Source organism: Oreochromis aureus, linkage group 7 (genome assembly GCF_013358895.1).
Source record: "Oreochromis aureus strain Israel breed Guangdong linkage group 7, ZZ_aureus, whole genome shotgun sequence".
NCBI lineage: Eukaryota > Metazoa > Chordata > Actinopteri > Cichliformes > Cichlidae > Oreochromis > Oreochromis aureus.
Genome location: NC_052948.1, coordinates 14,218,868 through 14,239,956, shown reverse-complemented (window position 1 = coordinate 14,239,956; position 21,089 = coordinate 14,218,868). Strand labels below are relative to the sequence as shown.

Here is a 21,089-nt window from a genome sequence, read left to right as displayed (position 1 = left end):
CAGCTTACTTAGTTTTTCTAAGTTAAGACAACTCAAATAAATGGAGTTTATCAGCGTTTTTGCATAAAAAGTACTGGTAACTTATTTAAATTGAGTTCTAATAACAAATTGATAAAAACTGAGTTCAGCCTATTTAATATTTTTAATTAAACACAATATTACATTTTACAGTGTATTTGCATTTTACACACCATCCCAACTTCGAGTGAATTAGGCTAGTAGTACAAATTGTTGTCTTATTTTGCAGCAACTCTCTCCAGTGATTATTTAACAAGGAAACTGGTATCACTGACATTTTGTTTGTCAGTGTCAAAGGGTCACACTAAATAAAGATAACCTCAAACATGGAAACTTTCTGCTCTCATACAAACACTGGCAGCACAATTACTACGACAATCTGAGAGACCAGGGATGTTAAATTATGAGTCACACACAGCCTACATTGATATTAAGATAAAGTGTTGTCTTCTGTCAGTGAAAAGAAACTGAATTACAACTTGAATCACTAAAATATCTGAATATAAGGAAAAAAGTGCAATTTTAACAGTATGTCTCAGTTTTTCTACATGATAAAGAGATAGTGGTTTAGCTAATAAAGAACTCTTTGGGTTTAAATTGTAAGAAATGTGTCAAATTACAGAAAAAGTTCTATTAGTTCATTGCCCTGACTGTTATCATAAAATAGAAAGTTGGATATTTACTGTGGATCACTGTAAAAACTAAATTTATATAGTAGATAGTATTTAAAAACAGGAACGTTCCTGTCATTAAATTTTTTATCTATTGCATTATTACTTTGATGTAGTAGCAATGGATTTTATCAGCTGTATTGAAACGTATTTAAAAATGTAGTTCTCCTTCAAAGCTATCCAGTGGACTAGATTGGAGTCTTATGGTCCCCGGACCTTATGTTTGACACATCTGAATTAGACTCTTCGAATCAAACTACAGCAAGCAAAGTACAGCCCAGTTTCCATGTAAAGTATTTAGGGAGGATGGAAAGTAACAACAAAAAGGGAGCAGGGTTGAGAAAACCCCTTAAAGACCCGCTGTGTAGCTGTGTATTTAGTCCGCTACACAAATCAGAAGCGGCCCCACATCTCCTACAACCAATCGGACTCATAAGTCCGCAGTTAAAGTCCTCTAGCGGACTGTTTGCGGTCTCTGCGTTCACACGACTTTGCACTGTTCAGATGGTTTATGACCTATGGTACTCTCGCCGCCAGACGAGAGAGTGCTGTGCGCCGATTGGCCCAGACGCCTCGAATGATTCTGCTCGGAGTTTGTACCGAACGAGTGCGTGGATGTGACAATGAGCCTATAAGGTAAGCATGGGGATGGGTTTGGGGATGATTGTTATATAAAAAGGACCCGAACCCTCAGAATCGATCCCTTATTAGTGTGCCTGAACCCCGGAAGGACGCTCGTTAAAATCTGGATGCTGTAAGTAAATATTTATCATCTACATGCTGTGACGTGCATAGCTAACCACCCGCTATGTGCCGCTATTATTTAGTCATTAAATGCTTTTCGATGGCGGTTTGTCGGTTTTGTGTCTTGGTTTCTACACGTTAACGACGATCAGACTTCCTCTCCCAGTCCACGCATTCGTGTGCAATACGCCCTTGTGTGCGTCGATGTTTTTGCTGTTTTTAAGTGTTTGTGGGTGTGCGACTTTTAGATTGATCTTTAATGTCGACAAAGAATCCTTAAGAAAAGTCAGTAGGTGAAAACCGACCTGCTTCAGCGTTAGCTCCAGTTGGTGGTTTCCTAGCTTCACTAGTTTCACCATAGGGGTGGGTGATGTTGCACTAATCTTTGTTTTATATCTGGACCACAACCAGCTCAAACACCATAGAAAAATCTGCCATATGAGTTTTTCTCCCTGCACTTTTCAAACCATTTGAAAGCCATTTTTTTACACTCACACTGACAAAAAGGTTCTTCCCCCTCAGTAAACATGAAGCAATGATTTTGAGTAAGATGCAGCTGAAACATCTAAAAGCAAAGGTTTATTTATCCAATAATGAATGATTAAGGAACATATGTTAGTATAAACTGAATGCATACCAAGCAATTTTTTACCCAGATTCCATTAAATTTAATGGTTTACGTTGCCCGTAACAAAGTTACATGGAAATTTTGTGCATTTTTTGTGTGAAAACAGGTGTGAAACTTGTGACCTGTTAGAGCTCAGGTGCATTCAGACCAGAGGCAGCGGTGAGGATGGGAGGTGGAAGCCAGCAGACGGTGCCGGGAGAGCCGGACAGCGGGAAAGCTAAAGGTGTTTACACCTGGGAGGAGGTGCAGAGCCACTGCAGCAGGAATGATCAGTGGCTGGTCATCGATCGAAAGGTTTACAACATCACTCAGTGGGCCAAAAGGCATCCAGGAGGGTTTCAAGTCATCAGCTACTATGCTGGAGAGGATGCCACGGTACGTCATATTTCCTTCAAAATACAATGAAAATATACAGGCCTGTGCATTTATGTTCATATGATTTTATTTTGAAAGAGATCACATGAAACTATCATCATAAGCGTTAATTCATTTATATTTGTTTAAGATTTGTGTTGCCATTCCTCTCAAAAAGTAAAGTTTATGCCAGTCTGTGAACTACACCTGGGCTTCCCACAACTCCTCACATGTCTCTAAGTTCCTTGCAGCTCTAACAGAAAGATTTCCCCTCTGAGGTTTTAGTATACCTAAATAACTGTTCCAGAATAAAAATAGCAGAAAGCTCGATAATATGGATGGAAGAACATGAGTAGGTGTAGCAGAACCAGCTACAGCATAGGTGTCAAACTCTGGCCCGCGGGCCAAATTTGGCCCGCAGCCTAATTACATTTGGCCCGCGAAGCCATGCCAAATTACTATTAGAGCTGGCCTACTGGTATTATACAGCTAATATATATATCGTTTAGTATTAAGCTTTGCTTGTTCCATATTCAGTTTTTCAGCAAAACTTGTTTGAGTCCATAAGAAAAGATTCATTCTTATATCTGGAGGAAGATTTTTTTTTCAATAAATATTAATGTTAGCCCACGACTTTGTTCCAGTTTTGAATTTTGGCCCACTGTGTATTTGAGTTTGACACCCCTGAGCTACAGCATTGAAATGCTGCTTTCAGGCAGCTGAATTATTATAAACAATGTAATGTCATGCTTTCACAGGCAACTGAAACTTACAGGGAAAATCATTTTACTTTTGGTGTTTTTACACGTTGGAATTTAGCTTTAATACAAGTGAAGTGAATGCATGATTTATTTTTTTACAATCTGATAACTATTTCCACCGCTCCTTAACTTTTTAATAAATTACAATTTTTGTTGTGTTTGTTTTTTAGGAGGCATTCACTGCTTTTCATCCTGATCCTAAGTTTGTGCAAAAGTTTCTGAAGCCGCTGCTGATCGGAGAGTTGGCAACGACAGAGCCGAGCCAGGACCGGGACAAAAATGTGAGCCTTTAATCAAAGTCCCTTTTTTTTATTGATAACATGTGAGTGATCTAGTGTAATAAATGAGAGACAGACGTAAGTTAGATAATTCACTGATCTCTTATGTTAGATATGAAGTGCTGAGTGTAGGGAACATCTGAGATTCTAGGGTGGGGGTTTTTTAGCCACCTTAATGCCTTGTTTCACTGTATGAAAACCTAAAATAGCTAAAATCCTAAATTCTTGATTTCAGAAGTATCACATCAATATATCAGTTTCAGCTTTACAGAAGTGTTTCTTTTTCTCTGCACCCAGGCAGCCATCGTGCAGGATTTCGAAACATTACGAGCTCAGGTGGAGAAAAGGGGTCTGTTTCGAGCTCAGCCTTTGTTTTTCTTCCTCCACCTCAGTCACATCCTGCTGCTAGAAGCCCTCGGATGGCTGACCGTCTGGATGTGGGGCACAGGCTGGATACAAACACTTGTGTGCTCTGTGTTTCTCGCAACCGCTCAGGTGATTCAGACCTACATTTTAAATGGGACCTATTATGCTTTTCCTTATGTTTTGAAATATATGCATACACCAAGTGCATGGTTACATTAAACAGAGACAAAGTTTCAAATAATGGATATCAATAATAATGAGTGTGTAAAAGTGAGCCAAAAACTCAGACTGCTCTCAATGCACAGTTTCAGTTTCTGCCCCTTTACAATGCCAGTGATGGAAGTTAGTCCTAATATGTTCATCACTGACACTGCTCTGACTGTCAGGACAGAAGCCCCTCCCACAGACTGTGCAAATCTTCTGTTTACAAGGGCTAACCAATCAGATTAAAGGGAGCATAAATAATTGTTTGAGAAAAAGTATGAACTGAGATACAGAAACACAGGACTGATAAAAGACAAGCAGTTAGTCATGCATACAAATACATGGTGTTGGAAATCAGGTCCATTTAAAGAGAAGTCGTTCACCCAAAACATTTGTTTTCTTGCTTCTTCTCCAGGCACAGGCTGGATGGCTGCAGCATGACTTTGGTCACCTGTCTGTCTTTAAAAAGTCCAGCTGGAATCACCTCGCCCACAAGTTTGTCATTGGTCATTTAAAGGTAACCTCTCTCAGTTATAATCCTCTCTCCATGGAAATGAAACACAGAAACTTAACATTTTTTTTTCTTTTTTCAGGGAGCTTCTTCCAACTGGTGGAATCACCGACATTTCAGGCATCACGCTAAACCCAACATTTTCATTAAGGACCCAGATATCAACACGTTGCACCTCTTCGTACTTGGCCGAACTCAACCAGTGGAAGCAAGTAGCACGAAACTAGTATTTCTCATTCTTTAAGCACTCACACGGTCTAACTCGTCATCATCCGCTGTTTACCTCTGTGTTACAGTACGGGATAAAGAAGATCAAACACATGCCTTACAATCGTCAGCACCATTACTTCTTTCTCGGTATGTTTTTTCAGAGTCATTTAAAAAGAATGAAAACTACAACTTTGTAACGTTGCACCTTTATAGGAACAGTTTTTGTCTTTTTTATATATTTATATATATAGTGGGACCACCGCTGATCATTCCAGTTTTCTTCAACATTCATGTAATGCAGACCATGGTATCCCGGCGTGACTGGGTGGTAAGCTGTGTAGTATATTAGATTTCATATAGGCATTTTCCATTTGATCTGTCAGATTGAATTTTGTCTAAAAGATGAAATATTTGAGCTTACAGTATTTAAGAGAAATATTACAGCAAAAAAATGGCACAAAATAGAGCATATGTAAAAATAAGATTATAATTATTCATGATTGTCATGATTAAAAAAGAAATTATATAAATCATATGAACGTTCTTGTCTTGTGAAGGATCTGGCTTGGTTCATCTCATTCTACCTTCGCTTCTTCTCCTGTTATTTACCCCTGTATGGCCTGGTTGGCTCATTGGTGCTCATAAGCATAGTCAGGTAACTATTTAAAATAAGAAAACATTACACTCATTAACAAATGAATTGTTACCAGTTAACAGACTTTGATGCCTTATATTGTCCAGTCCTTTCAAAATTTGTTGTCCTTGAACTGAGATGCACCATATCTTGCTCTATATTGCTGGAAGATGTGTGGAAAAGCCTGACTTTATTAGCAAATATTAAACCTAATATATTTGACCGCTGTATGCTTAATAAAGTACACTGCAATAGAAAGTGATTCAATTTTTCGTACCCTTTGGCCACGTTATGTATCACCTCAATATGATATTGTTTTTGATGTTACAGGTTTTTGGAGAGTCACTGGTTTGTGTGGGTGACTCAGATGAATCACATACCGATGGACATCGATCATGAAAAGCACAGGGACTGGGTGACCATGCAGGTACCTGTACTACTTTTACAAGGTTACTGCAAGGCTGTGCAAAAGTTTTGGACACTTTAAATATTTTCTACCTTCACCCAATACTCATGAACATCCCAGATCCCAAATATTGGTCTCTTCTATTCTGTTTACACCTTCCCCTATATTTACTAAGACCTTATTAACTCATTTGCACTCTTTTGACTCATTCTGTCATTCAGTTACAATCCACCTGTAATATCGAGCAGTCCTTCTTCAACGACTGGTTCAGTGGACACCTCAACTTTCAAATCGAGCACCAGTAAGTCAAATGTGAATGCTGTCACAAACTAGAGCACTGCTGACTGTGTAAACTAGAATACTGATATTAATTTAACAACATCCATTCTGCATTAAAAATAAAAAGAGTTTGAAAGAATAGTCAGAAGACTGAGAGATGTAATTGATTTTCAGAGAGTGGTGGCCAGGCGTGGTCACAGCCAGCACACATTAAACTCCAGCTGCACCACTTAACCAGTGGTGAACACTATTAGGATTTAACACCCATCCATAATCGGATATCACCCATTTTTTTTCAAACAGAACTTTTTTTTCTTCCAGAACTACATTCACGGTTTGCACGTTTATATGTTACAATGATTTTATGTATCAGCTCAACAATTACAAAAAATATCACCTTTTGTTTCTTTTTTTTTGCAAGCTTGTTTCCAATGATGCCGCGGCACAACTACCACCTGGTGGCCCCGCAGGTCCGTGCGCTCTGCGAGAAACACGGGATTCCTTACCAGGAGAAAACTTTGTGGCGAGGCTTCGCTGATATTGTCACGTAAGTACAATGATAACAGAGTATGAAAATGGCTGCAAAATACAGTATATGAGTCAATCTTCTTTTATGGAAGGACTGCTTGCATGATACACACACTGTTAATTAACTAATGGTCTGGCCATTTTTTGTTCTGACTTCCTCATTCAGGTCACTGAAAACCTCAGGGGACCTCTGGCTGGATGCATATCTCCATAAATGAAAGACTGTATTTTCCTCCACTGGTGTAAAAAGAGTGTTTTTCTCTTTTTATTAAAAATCGACTGTATCTGTTTGAGTCAATGGCGTGGGAAAGATCTCTCTTATTGTTATCAAGTCTTTGTTTGGTTTATAGATGATGGGGTTTTCCTAAGTTGCCTTAACAGTATCTTGATCAGCAGCAATGTGATGATAACACAGCTCTAAAACCTACCTGTGACTTATTTAAAATTAGCATCACCAGATGTAAAAGAAAACTGAATGCTTAGACACAATCATTTACATAAACTACAAAACCTTTGTAAACTGTGTTTGTTATCGTCTGTGAACTACTAACTACTTTAAATGAATGTAACTACTTTGTAACATGTCGTGCTCTTTCTATAGAGAAACTATTACACTGCAATACCACATGAATAATTTCACTGAGACCAATAAATCAAACTGAAACCTTTTTAGTCTCTAAAGTTTTCTATTCTTGCTTATATAGGGCATCTTATAACACAGGAATAAACACAGTGAAAGATCGCCACACTGCATTAATGATCCGTCGCTCAAAGATCTGCTTTGCCTGAGTCAGGAGTCACTGCTTGTTTCACATTGTTTAGTGTGATGCTGGAAATCTCAGTGAGTCCACCAGTTGGCAGAATCTCTCTGAGAAACAAAAAATCTTTGAATATTGTTAAAAACTGCAGACACATTCTGTACATATACATGGCTCACTGGAATATTTCATGCAACTTCTTCTCATTGCTGTTATCATTTTGGATTATAATAAAGATGCCAAATAACATTGTTGACCCAATAGTTTAGCTGGGACACATTAGTGTTAGTTTCTCTAATAAGAACTGCTCTGATTAGCATTTTAAAATCAATTTTAGTTCTACTTTTGTAGAATATCTTTAAAAGTGTAGTAGCATACTTAGATGCAGCATAGCTTTGTGCTAAATGCTAACAGGCTACATATGTGATGAATTTTACATGCACAAAACGATACAGAAAGAACTTCATGAAATACCAAATATATCGCTAACCACTTGTATCCAGTTTCATGGTGATAATGATCATCTTATTGGTCATGAACTTGGAGGGAGTGGTCCTACTGGTTGACTCCCACATTATAAAGCCATGTTTGGGACCTTCCTGTCGCCATGACATTAATAACAGTAATATGATCAATGCCATGACTTGATCAATGCTGACGTCTTCACATGTTTTCCGGGTTTTTACAGCCATTGTTACAACTCAAAATACTCCTGAACTCAAACGCTTTCATTCATTTCTTCACTTCTCAAGGATTCAACCAACCAATGACAAGAAAACGTTTCTTTTTGTACTTCACACAGTACAGTAACCTGTACGTCGTGAGCCAGAGCTACTATGTCACTGATGTTCTGGTACTCAATACTCAGTATCTACCGCTGCAGCATAGAAAGATGATGGAAACAAAACTCATCTGATTACAACACTGGAGGCATCTGATTAAGAAACACATCCCCAAGCATTGATAAAGAAACCTTTACCCTTCTCATTAGCTCGTGTGTTAGATAGTAGTGCTCTACACTTCTCTGAATCCATTATAGTACCTCTTGATAACATGCCTCAGCTGTTCAGAGCAGATAAGATTATGACTGAAGTCAAAGTGACATGAACTCGCACAAATTACGCAAACCTGAAGAAAAACTGAAAAACATGAACTCTCCTGTCAGCTGAGTTTGCTGGCACCAAACAAACTCTGAACAAATACGTCCCAAAAAGAGTTCAAATCCCATAGAGCAGACCCAACCATGTTATTTTCTTTTACTGTTCTTCCACCCTGCAGCATTTTGGGTGAGCTGAATCACCCAAGATGCAACTGGGATTGAATGCTGCAGAGCTTCTGTCAACTTAATGAACTGTGGCAAGCCACTAATGAGCTGTGAGCGCAGTAACTTGAGCATGATGCAGATAACAGGAGACGCAATTCATTTTAAAAATGTCTACTTTCAAATTATCAAGTTACATTATGTGAAACACTTGAAAAACTACGCTCTCGTGCCTCTGCTGCAAATGATCATTGAATTCAGGTATTCCAATCACTTCCATGACCACAGGTGTATAAAATCAAGCATCTAGGCATGACGCCAACAATTTACATTGCTTTACATTTCCTTGCTTCTACAGTCAGCTGTCAGTAGTATTATAAAAAAGTGGAAATGATTGACAACAACAGCAACAAAGACATGAAGTGGTAGACCATGTACAAAGACAGAACAATGTCAGTGGATGCTGAGGTGCTTAATGTGCAGAGGTTGGCAACTTTCTGCAGAGTCAGTCACTACAGACTTCCAAACTTCATGTGGCCTTCAGATTAGCTCAGTGCACAGAGAGCTGATACAGTGGTGAAAAGCACGCCGCCAGTGGACTCTAGAGCAGTGGAGCTCACATGGCGGTTGCCAGGAGAACGGTACTTGTTTGACTGCATTGTGACAAATGTAAAGTTTGGTGGAGGGGTGATTATGGTGTAGGGTTGTTTTTCCAGAGCTGGCATCAGCCCCTTATTTCCAGTTAAAGGAACTCCCACACCTTCAGCATACCGAGACATTTTGGATAATTTTGTGCTCCCAACTTTGTGGGAACAGTTTGGGGTTGGCCCCTTATTATTTAAAGATGACTCCGCACCTATACACAAAGCAAGGTCCATAAAGATAAGATAAGTGACTTTGGTCTGGAAGAACTTGACTGGCCTGCACAGAGTCCTGACCTATAGATAGAAGACCTTTGGGATGAGTTAGAGCAGAGACTGAAAGCCAGGCCTTCCTGTCCAACATCAGTATCTGACCTCACAAATGCACTTCTGGAAGAGAGGTCAAAAATTTCCATAAACACACTCCTAAACCTTGAGGAAAGCCTTCCCAGAAGAGATGAGGCTATTATATTTGTAAAGAGTGGGTCAATATCATGTTAAACTTAATGGACTAAGAATGGGATGTCACTCAAGTTCATATGTGTGTAAATGCAGACAAGCAATATATTGTATGAATTTATCTTTTTTTACATCTTAATTTTGTCTTGCAAGAATTAGAAATGAAGAATAAAATTTAAGAAAATTCTAATTAAGTCAACTTCTCACACTGCGTCTCTTACATTTCCGACCCTAATGGTTAAACAGGAAGCCATTACACAACCTAAATGCTAAGAGCCATCAATGTAAAACAATCCTTTAATAAGATTAATAAAATAAGTAATCAGTCTCTGTTGTCTACATTTTTTCATCAATAGGTCTTCGTGTTCACGCTGCCTCTTGCAACAAGCACCATTTATTTATAGATCTCTCCAAGATACTGTTCTTGGTCTGCAGCTTCACTCTGGTTTGAACTATTCCTCTCATTATCCGCACACTTCCAGGGGATGAAAGCTTAATATTAGCACCACATCTTCAGGATTACAATGACTTAAAGTATTTGGGCTTATATTGAGTGCTGTTGTTGAAGGTTCCTGGTAGCATACTGGGCTCATGATCATGCAAAAATGTAAATAAGTTGGAATCTTCTTCCCAAACTTTCAACTGATAAAACAATAATTAAGTTTGCTAAAGCCTCTTTCCAAACCTCACCGAGGCAACAGTGAGTGTATTAGTGACCACAGGCCCCTGTCATCAATAGCAATAGCATTCAGTGACACATCCTGAAATGATGCTGTGCACTGAAACACCACACAGTTTTTGTTTTTATTCAGGTGTTACACAGCGTGGGGTGGGATATATCAAACTTTCCTTAAGCTATGCTTAAGGAACTTTATTACATTTTTTTTTTCTTCAAACAGGCTCCACATGACGGCTTTGTGGTGTTTAAGAAAGATTTGTTTTAATCAGTTGTCTTTTCAAACTGGCAGCTCTTTGCTCAGTCTGGAATTTTTAGTGCTGCATTTCTCAGCAGTAATGTCCATCGACATACTGACAACATAAACTACCTGTCTTCCTGAGACATCGCTTCCTCCTCATGACAATAGCTGTGTTTTGTAGGCCTACTGATTTACCAGCAGCTGTTTTGTTTCCACATTGAGATTGGGTTGTCTCGGTAATGAGCTGTCTGTAGAATTTATGCTTTCATTTTGCACAGGTCTGTACTCCATGCAGCCTAGGAGAGCCTTAACCACAAAGACAGCACAGTCAGCCAAACTTGCTCTGCACCGTCTGTGTTCTTTGATTTCTAATGCTGTTTGTGGGACGTTTTCCTCCTTTTGTATGGCACTATTCTCATGTTTCTATGGTTATGCATTCCCTCTTTAAATTCCACATTTTCTATTGTGTTACAACTGCAAATTAGAATAAACACGCCATCTTCTGAGCTGATCAAGGCTTTATCAGTATAAGTGCTAATAATTGTTACCTGATCTCCGTAATGCTTCTGAAACAGTCATTGTGTTTCCTTGAATGCTCTGTTTAGTGCCATATGTTCCTAACTGCAAATAAGGGCTTGTGTTTCTCCTGCAGTTGCATTTTCAGTTCTCTGCTCAATGGCTTTCTCAAAAGCTCCCATAAAGGATCCGTACTGGCTCCACCATGAAAACTGGAACATCTCTAACAAGCAGCTAAGCCTGTTTCTATTGATAAACAAACATCTCTGTAATACCATGACTGTTTTTGTCTGTGTCTTGACGTTAAATCCTGTGAATTTATTAACTGCAGTGGTATTTATGTAATCTTGGCTGTGGGATGAGATCTCTGTTCTTCTTCCTATAATTCTTCGTATAATTGAAATTCACGTAATAAATATTATTGAGCCATAGTAACTTGTGTCAACTTCTCATGCCTCATTCTCCTTCAGTATTCTTACTTGAGCTCTCTTTTCTACAATAGCTGCTTCTAAAGCCAACCTTTCGAGCTACTTCTCTTAATAACTGCATCATTTTTTTCTTCAGACACAAAATGTCTTACTCACCTAGTGAGGTCTTCAAACTCCATGACAAGAGCAGGGAAACCATTGTGCATATAATGGTTTACATCATTTGCATCTTACTGACATCACATCAAACTGTCAAGTTCTTTCTTACTGTACTACTTACTGTACTTGGACAATCGTGGCTCAAGAGTTGGGAGTTCGCCTTGTAATCGGAGGGTTGCCGGTTCGAGCCCCGGCTCGGACAGTCTCGGTCGTTGTGTCCTTGGGCAAGACACTTCACCCGTTGCCTACTGGTGGTGGTCAGAGGGCCCGGTGGCGCCAGTGTCCGGCAGCCTCGCCTCTGTCAGTGCGCCCCAGGGTGGCTGTGGCTACAACATAGCTTACCATCACCAGTGTGTGAATGTGAATGGGTGAATGACTGGATATGTAAAGCGCTTTGGGGTCCTTAGGGACCAGAAAAGCGCTATATAAATACAGGCCATTTACAATTTACCATTTACTAATACTACTTATCTGGCTCCATTGGGTCTGTGCAGTTTAGTTTTTAGTCCAGTGCTTTCTCAGTTAACTTGCTTGTTCCTTTAGATTGCATGTCGTTGGCATTAATTACACATCTGTGCACATATCTTAATGGACAATAGATGTGACTTCTGTAGACTGAAATATGATTATTTAGATAGGTTGTTTGGTTTTCATTGCAATATTGTATATATTTCCAGAGAACACCAGAAGCAACACAACGCTAATGATAAGCCTGCACACTGTTGCATCACCGAGTCAAACGACAAGCAAGCGGTTTGACTAAAGGAGCACAATCTGCTGGTGAGGGAGGGAATGGCAGCCCATGCATCAGAATTTGCAGCTATATTACCAACAACATAATAACACATCAAAGCATGCTTGACAGCCTCATTATTTGCATTAAAGTAAAAGTATTTTCAACTCTGCAAGCAGTTACAATTTAAAAACATACTGACTGTAGTACCTCTGCGTGTACTGTAGCCATTTGTCTGCAGCAACATTTTTAGGAGATGCAAATTATTGTTCACAGAACTTATTGCCTGTTTTTTTGCAAGGTGCTTCTTCTTTCAAAGTATCTGCATGTTAAATGGTGTGGCACTAAAAAAACTATCTGATCTAAAGTAGTATAAATTGTCCTATTTTGCAACAGTGCGCACTTAAGTGAGTCATTGTTTTACGACACTGAATGTGCAGAAATTCGTTATCGCTGGCATTATGGTCGTTTGGCGATCAGGAGGGCATATAAAATAAAAATGGCCTTAGAGATGGAAACTTTTTGCTTTTACTGGAGCACTGCCAGCGCAATAATGATTACAATTGGCGTCAACATCACTTGACACAACAATGCTTTCGATATGTCTGATATCTAAGGGTCCTGCATTTTGTTTACCCTTTGATGGTCTGCATGTTTGCATGGTGCATGGAGCGTGTGTTTTGATATGTAATATTTTTTGCAAAATAAAGAAGCAATTTCAAAAGTTCATTAATTGTAAAATTTTTAGACATGCAACGTTAAACTATTTGGAGAAAAAAAATAGGAGTTAGGAGTTAAACGGGTTAATTGGGTATGGAAGCATTTTGGGGGAGGTAACAAAAAATTAAAAAATAAAACAAAAACAACAAAAAGTAAATAAATGAATAGCAGTGTTGCCCCGTAAGGACCTCCCGTGTCTTTAATCCTTTTAACAAATCAGAAACTGTCAGAAACTGTGCGTGACATCTTTCTGACTAAAACTATTACAGTCATCCAGTGGTCTCGTTTTCGTCTGTGCGCTCAAACGACTTTGCACTGTTCAGACGAGCAGTTTATTGAGCCTATGGCACACTGGCCAGGGGACAAGAATGTACTGTGCGCCGATTGGCTCAGACACCTCGAATGATCTGCTCAGAGTTTGTACAGAAGGAGTGCGTGGATGAAATGGTGTGCATATAGGGAAGGCAGAGGATGGGTTTTTGGGGATGATTGTTATATAAAAAGGACTTGAGCTCACTGAATCGATCTCTTAACGTGCCCGAAACCCGGGGAGGCTGGTTTAAAATCTGGATGCTGTGAGTAAATATTATCTTCATGTTTTGGCGTGCACAGCCAGCCGCCCGTTATCTGCCGCTATTATTTAATTATTTAATTCTCAGGCGAGTAACGCTTTTTTCCATGGCGCTACAGTCATTTCTGTGTCGGGATTTCACACATTAACGCCGAGTAGACATTTTTTTAACTTGCGCATTCGTGTATAAAGCGCACTTGTGTGCTCAATATTGTTCAATTTCCTGTTTTTAAGTGAAAATGTGCGCCTAACAGTTAGATTGGCGTTTAATGCCGATAAAGACGAATGACGTAAAGTCAGTGGGTGAAAACCGACCTGCTTCAACTGTAGCTCCAATAGATAGTGTTCGGATTTCATCATGAATTATTAGTGAGTGATGTTGCACTCCTCTTTGTTTTATCTGTGCCACAGTCAACTTATTAAACTAAAGAAAGCAACAGTATACCAGTAACATCCACCTTATGAGTTTTCCTCCCTGCATAAATCCGCCCTTTTTACATCCAGGTGTGAAACTTTGCGGCTGACTGACCTTCTAGAGTTCAGGTGAATTTAGACCAGAGACAGCGGTGAGGATGGGAGGTGGAGGCCAGCAGACGGAGCCAGGAGAGCCTGCCAGCGGGAAAGCTAAAGGTGTTTACACCTGGGAGGAGGTGCAGAGCCACTGCAGCAGGAATGATCAATGGCTGGTCGTCGATCGAAAGGTTTACAACATCACTCAATGGGCCAAAAGGCATCCAGGAGGGTCTCGCGTCATTGGCCACTATGCTGGAGAGGATGCCACGGTACGTTTTCATTAAAATCCAGTGAATATATACAGCCCTGTGCATTTTTTTTCATGTGATTTTATTTTGAAAGACATCAAATAACAACGTAAATAGATTTCCACGGTTTATCTTCGTCCATTTCACGATACTGATACTCCCCGTGACCCAGACCTGGAAAAACATTTCAAAGAGGATAAATGGATATACGAATGGACACTTCAATTTTTACTCTGCACTTGTCACTTTTCAGGGGGGAAAAAATCCAGAAGTCCAGATTTTTGAAGTTTAAAAAGTGGTTTCACCCTTTTTGTCAAACGTCTCTGCTCCTAATACTTCTTGATCTCTCAGATCCTCAAAGCAACCTTCTACCTTTAAGGCGGATAAAGGAGCTCATGATTTTTTTATGTGGCAGCTCCAAAACACTGAAAGAGACATTCTACTGACATTTTTAAAGAAAACTCTTCAGAGTTATCGTTTATTTAGTTTGTTTGTTTGTTTTTATTAATGATTTATTTATTTTACTCTATTCTGAGTGTTGATACTATTTCTAGTATCTCAAATTGACAGCGATTAATGAAATAATAAATAAATAGATTTTATTGCAACATTGGAAGGGTAAAGAGTATTTTATTAGTATTTTATTTTAGAGAAAAAACCTCAGTGGTTTCTCATTTCTTACAAAAAGTAGTGTCTGTGCTCGTCCCCTGGCACTCCTCGCATATTGATAAGTTCCTTGCAATTCTGACAGAAAGGGCTTTCACACCTGACCTAAATAACTGTTCAAGAACAAAAATATTAGAAACTCCAAAATACTGCCACAAGTACAGAATTGTTGCAGAAGCTTGTTTTTCATTTTATTCTGGTCAAGATTCATTTTTGTCTCATTGTGTGAGGGTGACCCCCATACTTGAAACCCCTAAACTATGACTGTACACAACTTTGCTACAGCAATGAATTGCTGCTCTAACGCTGTGGCATTATTATGAACAATGAAATCATTTGAGAATTTATCTTTAAACAGTTTTTTTAGGATCTGAAAACTTTTTTTTACCACTACATTTGTTTTTGATTAAATTTCTTTCTTTTTTTTCTTGTTTCTTTTTAGGAGGCATTCACTGCTTTCCATCCTGATCTTAAGTTTGTGCAAAAGTTTCTGAAGCCGCTGCTGATCGGAGAGTTGGCGGCAACAGAGCCAAGCCAGGACCGGGACAAAAATGTGAGCCTTTAATTGAAGTCCCCTATTTTTTTTATTGATAACATTTGAGTGATGTAGTGAAATAAATGTAAGTTAAAAAATTAGCAGATCTGTTTTGTTAATTATGAAGAGCTGAGTGTTGGGAGCATCTGAGTTTCTAGATGGTCATATTTTGTTACCTTGAACAAACAAACACTTTTAGTGTCATATCAGTGCATCATCTTTTCAGCTTTATAGAACTGTTTGTTTCTTTTTCTCTGCACCCAGGCAGCCCTCGTGCAGGATTTTGAAACTCTACGAGATCAGGTGGAGAAAAATGGTCTGTTTCGAGCTCAGCCTTTGTTTTTCTTCCTCCACCTCAGTCACATCATTCTCATAGAAGCCCTTGGATGGCTTATTGTTTCAATGTGGGGGACGGGCTGGATCCTGACCTTACTTTGCTCAGTTTTGCTGGCAACTGCTCAGGTAATTCAGACATAAACTTTTCAGACATAAACTTCAAATGGGTCCTAATATGCATTTCCACAAGTAACGCAGACGGAGACTAAACAACAGGGAAACACACACAGGATAAACTAAACCTCAGGAAATTGAATATGAACTATAACTTTCACCTTGACAAAAAATAGTTTGCAAAAAACTAAAAACACCTAAAGACAAAACAATAAAGAAACCAACCAGGAAATGACTGCTATGTACAAAACTCAAAGGACTAAAAACATCAAAAATACAAGAATTTAAAAACAAAAGGAATAATTCAAAATTTCAGTGTCCGTGACACAGTGCATCCCCACCTCCAAAGGGGAGGATTTCAGATCCTGACCCAAACTCAGCTGACCCAAGTGGGTGATGGAAGTCTCCAGGGATGAAAAACAAAAAACATCAACACAAGGGCTGGGGCTAGTAGAACAGGGTAGCTGTTCATTTGGCTAAAACAGAGGGGAAGCATGGCTGAGGTTCAGATCTGTGGGATGGCCAACAGAGAAAATGAAACAATTCAGGGGCCCAGCTTGCAGCAGAGGGACAGCTACAGAGTTGTTCGGGGGGTGGCAAGGAGGCCTGTGACAGAGACTGGACCATTCCTGAGGCATGGCAGGAGGTTGTGACATAATGGGACACCTCTGGTGGCTTGGCTCGTAACTGGCAGAGGACTGGATTCCTCAGGTGGCCAAGATCGGCTGAGTCCATCAGGGGCCTAAGGTGAAGGGTCAAAGGACAGTTTGGACTCTACGTCCTCTGGCTCAGGCAGCTCAAGGTCCTCCAGATAAGGACACTTAGGTGGCTTCTGGGCCTGCAATGTGGGGCACACGGGCTCAGGCTTGGGCTGCTTGGGCTCTGGTGACTGTGGCTGCCCAGCAGGGCACGCAGACCAGACTGGCTCAGGATCTGACAGCTTCAGGTTCGGGATGCTTGAGAAGCACCTTGATGCTCAGCGCGCAAAGGATGCTTGGAGTTAGCTAGTATAGGTTGCTCAGAGTTGACAAGGCCTGGAGGGACAACATCCAATATCCATGACATCCCTTATGACATTATTGCTTTTACAAAGTATTAAGTGTTGTATAATAATTATAATAATAAATATGGACAAGTAGTCCTTGTGAGCCAAAAGCTTGGCTTTCAGACCCTCTAAGCGCTCAGTTTCGATTCCTGCTATTGTCTTTTTACGAGTCCAGTGATGGAAGGTAGTCCTAAAATGACCACCTGCAGCACAGGCTCTGGCTGTAAGCACAGAAGGCCCATCCACACACTATGTAAATGTTCTGTTTACAGGGTCAAGCCAAATAAAAGAAAGTTGTCTTTTTTCAAAAATAACATGACCTGACATGAAGCAACAAGGTCCAGTATAACAGCTGTTCCTTGTTCTCTAGTCACAGGCTGGATGGCTGCAGCATGACTTTGGTCACCTGTCGGTCTTCAAAAAGTCCAGCTGGAATCACCTGGTTCACAAGTTTGTCATTGGTCATTTAAAGGTAACCTCTCTCAGTTATATTCTTTTCATATAAATTAAACACAGGTATTAAAAGACTGATTCTCTCAGGGGGCTTCTGCCAACTGGTGGAATCACCGACATTTCCAGCATCACGCTAAACCCAACATCTTCACCAAGGACCCCGATATCAACATGCTGAATGTCTTTGTACTTGGCCAGACTCAACCTGTTGAGGCAAGCAGGACCAAACTAATATTTCTGATTTCTTCAAACATTCAAACAGTCCAACTTCTTAACACCCCCTCTTTACCTCTGTGTTGCAGTACGGGATAAAGAAGATCAAAAACATGCCCTACAATCACCAACACCAGTACTTCTTTCTTGGTATGTTTTGTCCGAGAAGAATAAAAACTATAATTTCACAATGTTGCAATTTTAAAGTAAATCTTTTTGTATGTTTCTTTCAGTGGGACCACCGCTGCTCATTCCAGTTTATTTCTACATGCAGATAATGAAGACCATGATATCCCGGCGTGACTGGGTGGTAAGCTATCAGGCTCTGGGTGGTTTAGTTTAGTTTAAATTAAATATTTAAGGATAAGGGCAAAAGAAAAACATTAAAGTAAAAACAGAGTAAGTGTAAAATAAGAATATGGTGAATTAAGATTCTTTTTAAGCAGAAATTTTCAGAATAAAATGAACTTTCTTGTCTTGTAAAGGATCTGGCGTGGTCCTTGTCGTACTACTTTCGATTCTTCTCCTGTTACATTCCCCTGTATGGCGTGTTTGGCTCATTGGCACTCATGTTTTTTGTCAGGTAAATATTTATAAAACAAGTCAACCAATTTTTTGATTCCTCTTCCTAAAACTACTGATATGTAAATCATTAACTCGTGATTTGTTACCAATTAACAGACTGACTCAAACTGTAACACACACTGTGGTACTCTTTAGCTCCATGCTATAGCATCTTTTCAATCAAAAGTATTATATTGTTTTAATGTTACAGGTTTTTGGAGAGTCACTGGTTTGTGTGGGTGACTCAGATGAATCACATACCGATGGACATCGATCATGAAAAGCACAGGGACTGGCTGACCATGCAGGTACCTGCACTACTTTTAGATTTGATGACTAAAACCATTCCCTTTATTATGTTTTTATTAACTCCTTTGTGCTCTTTTGACAGTTACAATCCACCTGTAATATTGAGCAGTCATTCTTCAACGACTGGTTCAGTGGACACCTCAACTTTCAAATCGAGCACCAGTAAGTCAAATGAGTGCAGCCAATGCAGACAAATGTATGTTCAGCATGCTCACACTGCTGAGAGTGCAAAGTAGATTACTGATATTAAATAAGAAACAGTTATTCTACAGATACAATACTGTGCAAATGTCTTGAGATATTTAATCAGAATTTCAGGAGTGGGACTACACCTCATACACTCCCCTTCTCTGTCTATATATGACCCACCTGCACTACAAGCTGTTTGTTCTTGTTTTTGTGCCTCACCCTGACTCCCTTTTCCAATTTATTCGCCTCTCATTCGTACATGGGGGTCTGTCTGGTCCGGGAGTGGCTGCCGCTCCCCTCTGAGTCCTCCCCCAAACCGCACCTTCAATTCATGCGTGCACCATCTGCCGTTACCGTCTAGAAATGCAGTTGAACCTAAATGAGGATGTGGTCCCAGCTAGTGAATTTCCCTCCAATGAGCCAGACTTCCCTGTAATTTTTATAAAGGTTCTTGAGCAATAGTTCTCCTTTGTCCCTGATCATTTTCAAAAGAATATTTTATTGTTTATAAAGCCACTTAACCCTGAACTATTAACGGTGTTATATTTTGCTTAAAAGGAGCCAGACTTTATTGCAACTTTTTGCAGTGGTCTTGAGCAACAGTTTTTTAAGGTTTTCTGCTTTTTTATTCAATATCAGTTGACTATTCTCAGAAAGACGTTTCTTTGTTTGTTACACTACTTAATACAGACCTATGACTAATTCGAGCATTTAAAAAAGGAACTCAAATGTCTATGTATAATAAACAACTTAGCAAACAACCATTGTGAAATAGTATCTTTAAGCACTTTGTTCCCGGTAGTGGATGGGTGGCTGTCGAGACTTCATTTTTAAGCAAGCAGGAAAAAAAGGCAGAGGTAATAACACAAGAGCTGCACTGAAAATCAGTGACAACAGTGATCATCGAAATTCTCCTCAATATGACACCTGATGATCGAAGGTCAGGAGAGAGGCACAACAGTGAGTGTCTACATCCATCTGTAAAACATGGTGGAGGCTCTGTCATGGTTTGGGGCTGCATTTCAGCCAGTGTTGAAGTTGATGGAATTATGAACACAGAAAAGAACAGGCAGATTTTGATTCACCACATCACACGTTTTCCACCAAAAACATCTAATTGACCATTGCATTTATAATGATGATCACACACAGTCCCAGTGCAGTAAAAGACATAGAAAAACAACACAACTGGACTCCCCAGAACCCAGACCTCAGCTTTGTTGAAGCAGTGTGGGATCATGTTGATGTTGGTTAAGCCAGCACCCAAAGATGAGCTTTGCATGAGGGGTGGCTCAAGACATTTTTTTTTGCAAAACTGTACAAGCATCAAAGATCCACGAAACTCTCTCTTTACCTACTTTAAAGTGAACCATGCCGTCATATCTGAGGGAAACTTCCTGTTTCTTTTCTCTCTCAAGCTTGTTCCCTACGATGCCGCGCCACAACTACCACCTGGTTGCCCAACAGGTCCGCGCACTCTGTGAGAAACATGGGATTCCTTACCGGGTGAAAACTTTGTGGCGAGGCTTTGCTGATATTGTCACGTAAGTGCAGACTGTTAAAAAGATTGTAAATACAGTGCATGGCTCAGTCTTCTTTTATGGAAAGACTGATTTTTCTTTTGGACTTTTACAGGTCACTGAAAAGCTCGGGGGACCTCTGGCTTGATGCATATCTCCATAAATAACAGACGGCATTTCCTCCACTGATGTAAAGGAAGTGTTTTTCTCTTTTTCATCAGAAACCGATTGTATCCATTATAAGTTTAAAATTCAGTCGATATTGTGGGAGGATTTTTCTCATTGTTGGTGTTATTGTTAAGTCTTTGTTTGGTTTTCAGATTTGCTGATTTTTATAGATCACAGGGTTTTCAAAAGTTGCCTTAAGAATATCTTGATCAGCAGCAGTGTGATGTTATAAGCACAGTTGTGAAACTTGCCCCTGTGACTTATTTAAAATGAGTTTTCATATTTCTAACTTGTGATACTATTTGAATGATTAAACAGGATCATTTGTTTTGACTCAAACAACAAACTATATATTAAAATGTTTATTATCTCCTGTCTAACGTGTAATTTTGTGTAACTTAAAATACAGCTCTTCTGTTCTGCTGTTTCAGTATACAATAAAGAAACCGTGTTGAAAGAAA

General features: G+C 39.5%; 2 protein-coding genes across 3 annotated transcripts; both read left to right on the top strand.

The window, feature by feature from the left end:
• The first annotated feature begins 1,166 nt into the window (after positions 1-1,166).
• LOC116326238 (acyl-CoA Delta-4 desaturase-like) lies at positions 1,167-7,260 on the top strand. Of its 2 annotated transcripts, none has more exons than XM_031747436.2 (13): positions 1,167-1,325; positions 2,168-2,436; positions 3,347-3,457; positions 3,752-3,949; positions 4,440-4,541; positions 4,618-4,743; positions 4,832-4,892; positions 4,997-5,073; positions 5,303-5,400; positions 5,710-5,806; positions 6,007-6,086; positions 6,486-6,611; positions 6,759-7,260. In XM_031747436.2, the coding sequence occupies exons 2-13, from the start codon at positions 2,227-2,229 to the stop codon at positions 6,808-6,810; spliced, it is 1,338 nt and encodes a 445-aa protein (XP_031603296.1). In that variant the 5' UTR covers positions 1,167-1,325; positions 2,168-2,226; the 3' UTR covers positions 6,811-7,260. The 2 variants fall into 2 exon arrangements, with proteins under 2 accessions (XP_031603296.1, XP_031603295.1); XM_031747435.2 differs by having other exon boundaries at positions 1,167-1,443.
• Positions 7,261-13,618: 6,358 nt separating this feature from the next.
• LOC116326240 (acyl-CoA Delta-4 desaturase-like) lies at positions 13,619-21,089 on the top strand. The gene is made up of 13 exons (XM_031747438.2): positions 13,619-13,759; positions 14,260-14,537; positions 15,625-15,735; positions 15,982-16,179; positions 17,583-17,684; positions 17,753-17,878; positions 17,968-18,028; positions 18,112-18,188; positions 18,364-18,461; positions 18,654-18,750; positions 18,834-18,913; positions 20,359-20,484; positions 20,576-21,089. The coding sequence occupies exons 2-13, from the start codon at positions 14,328-14,330 to the stop codon at positions 20,625-20,627; spliced, it is 1,338 nt and encodes a 445-aa protein (XP_031603298.1). The 5' UTR covers positions 13,619-13,759; positions 14,260-14,327; the 3' UTR covers positions 20,628-21,089.

Coding starts and splice junctions, on each gene's coding strand:
- LOC116326238 (XM_031747436.2), top strand. CDS start 2,227: ATGGGAGGTGGAAGCCAGCAGACGGTGCCGGGAGAGCCGGACAGCGGG. Junction 4,893..4,996: donor GCACCATTACTTCTTTCTCG/GTATGTTTTTTC, acceptor TTATATATATAG/TGGGACCACCGCTGATCATT. Junction 5,074..5,302: donor TATCCCGGCGTGACTGGGTG/GTAAGCTGTGTA, acceptor TGTCTTGTGAAG/GATCTGGCTTGGTTCATCTC.
- LOC116326240 (XM_031747438.2), top strand. CDS start 14,328: ATGGGAGGTGGAGGCCAGCAGACGGAGCCAGGAGAGCCTGCCAGCGGG. Junction 17,879..17,967: donor GCCAGACTCAACCTGTTGAG/GCAAGCAGGACC, acceptor TCTGTGTTGCAG/TACGGGATAAAGAAGATCAA. Junction 20,485..20,575: donor GGCTTTGCTGATATTGTCAC/GTAAGTGCAGAC, acceptor GGACTTTTACAG/GTCACTGAAAAGCTCGGGGG.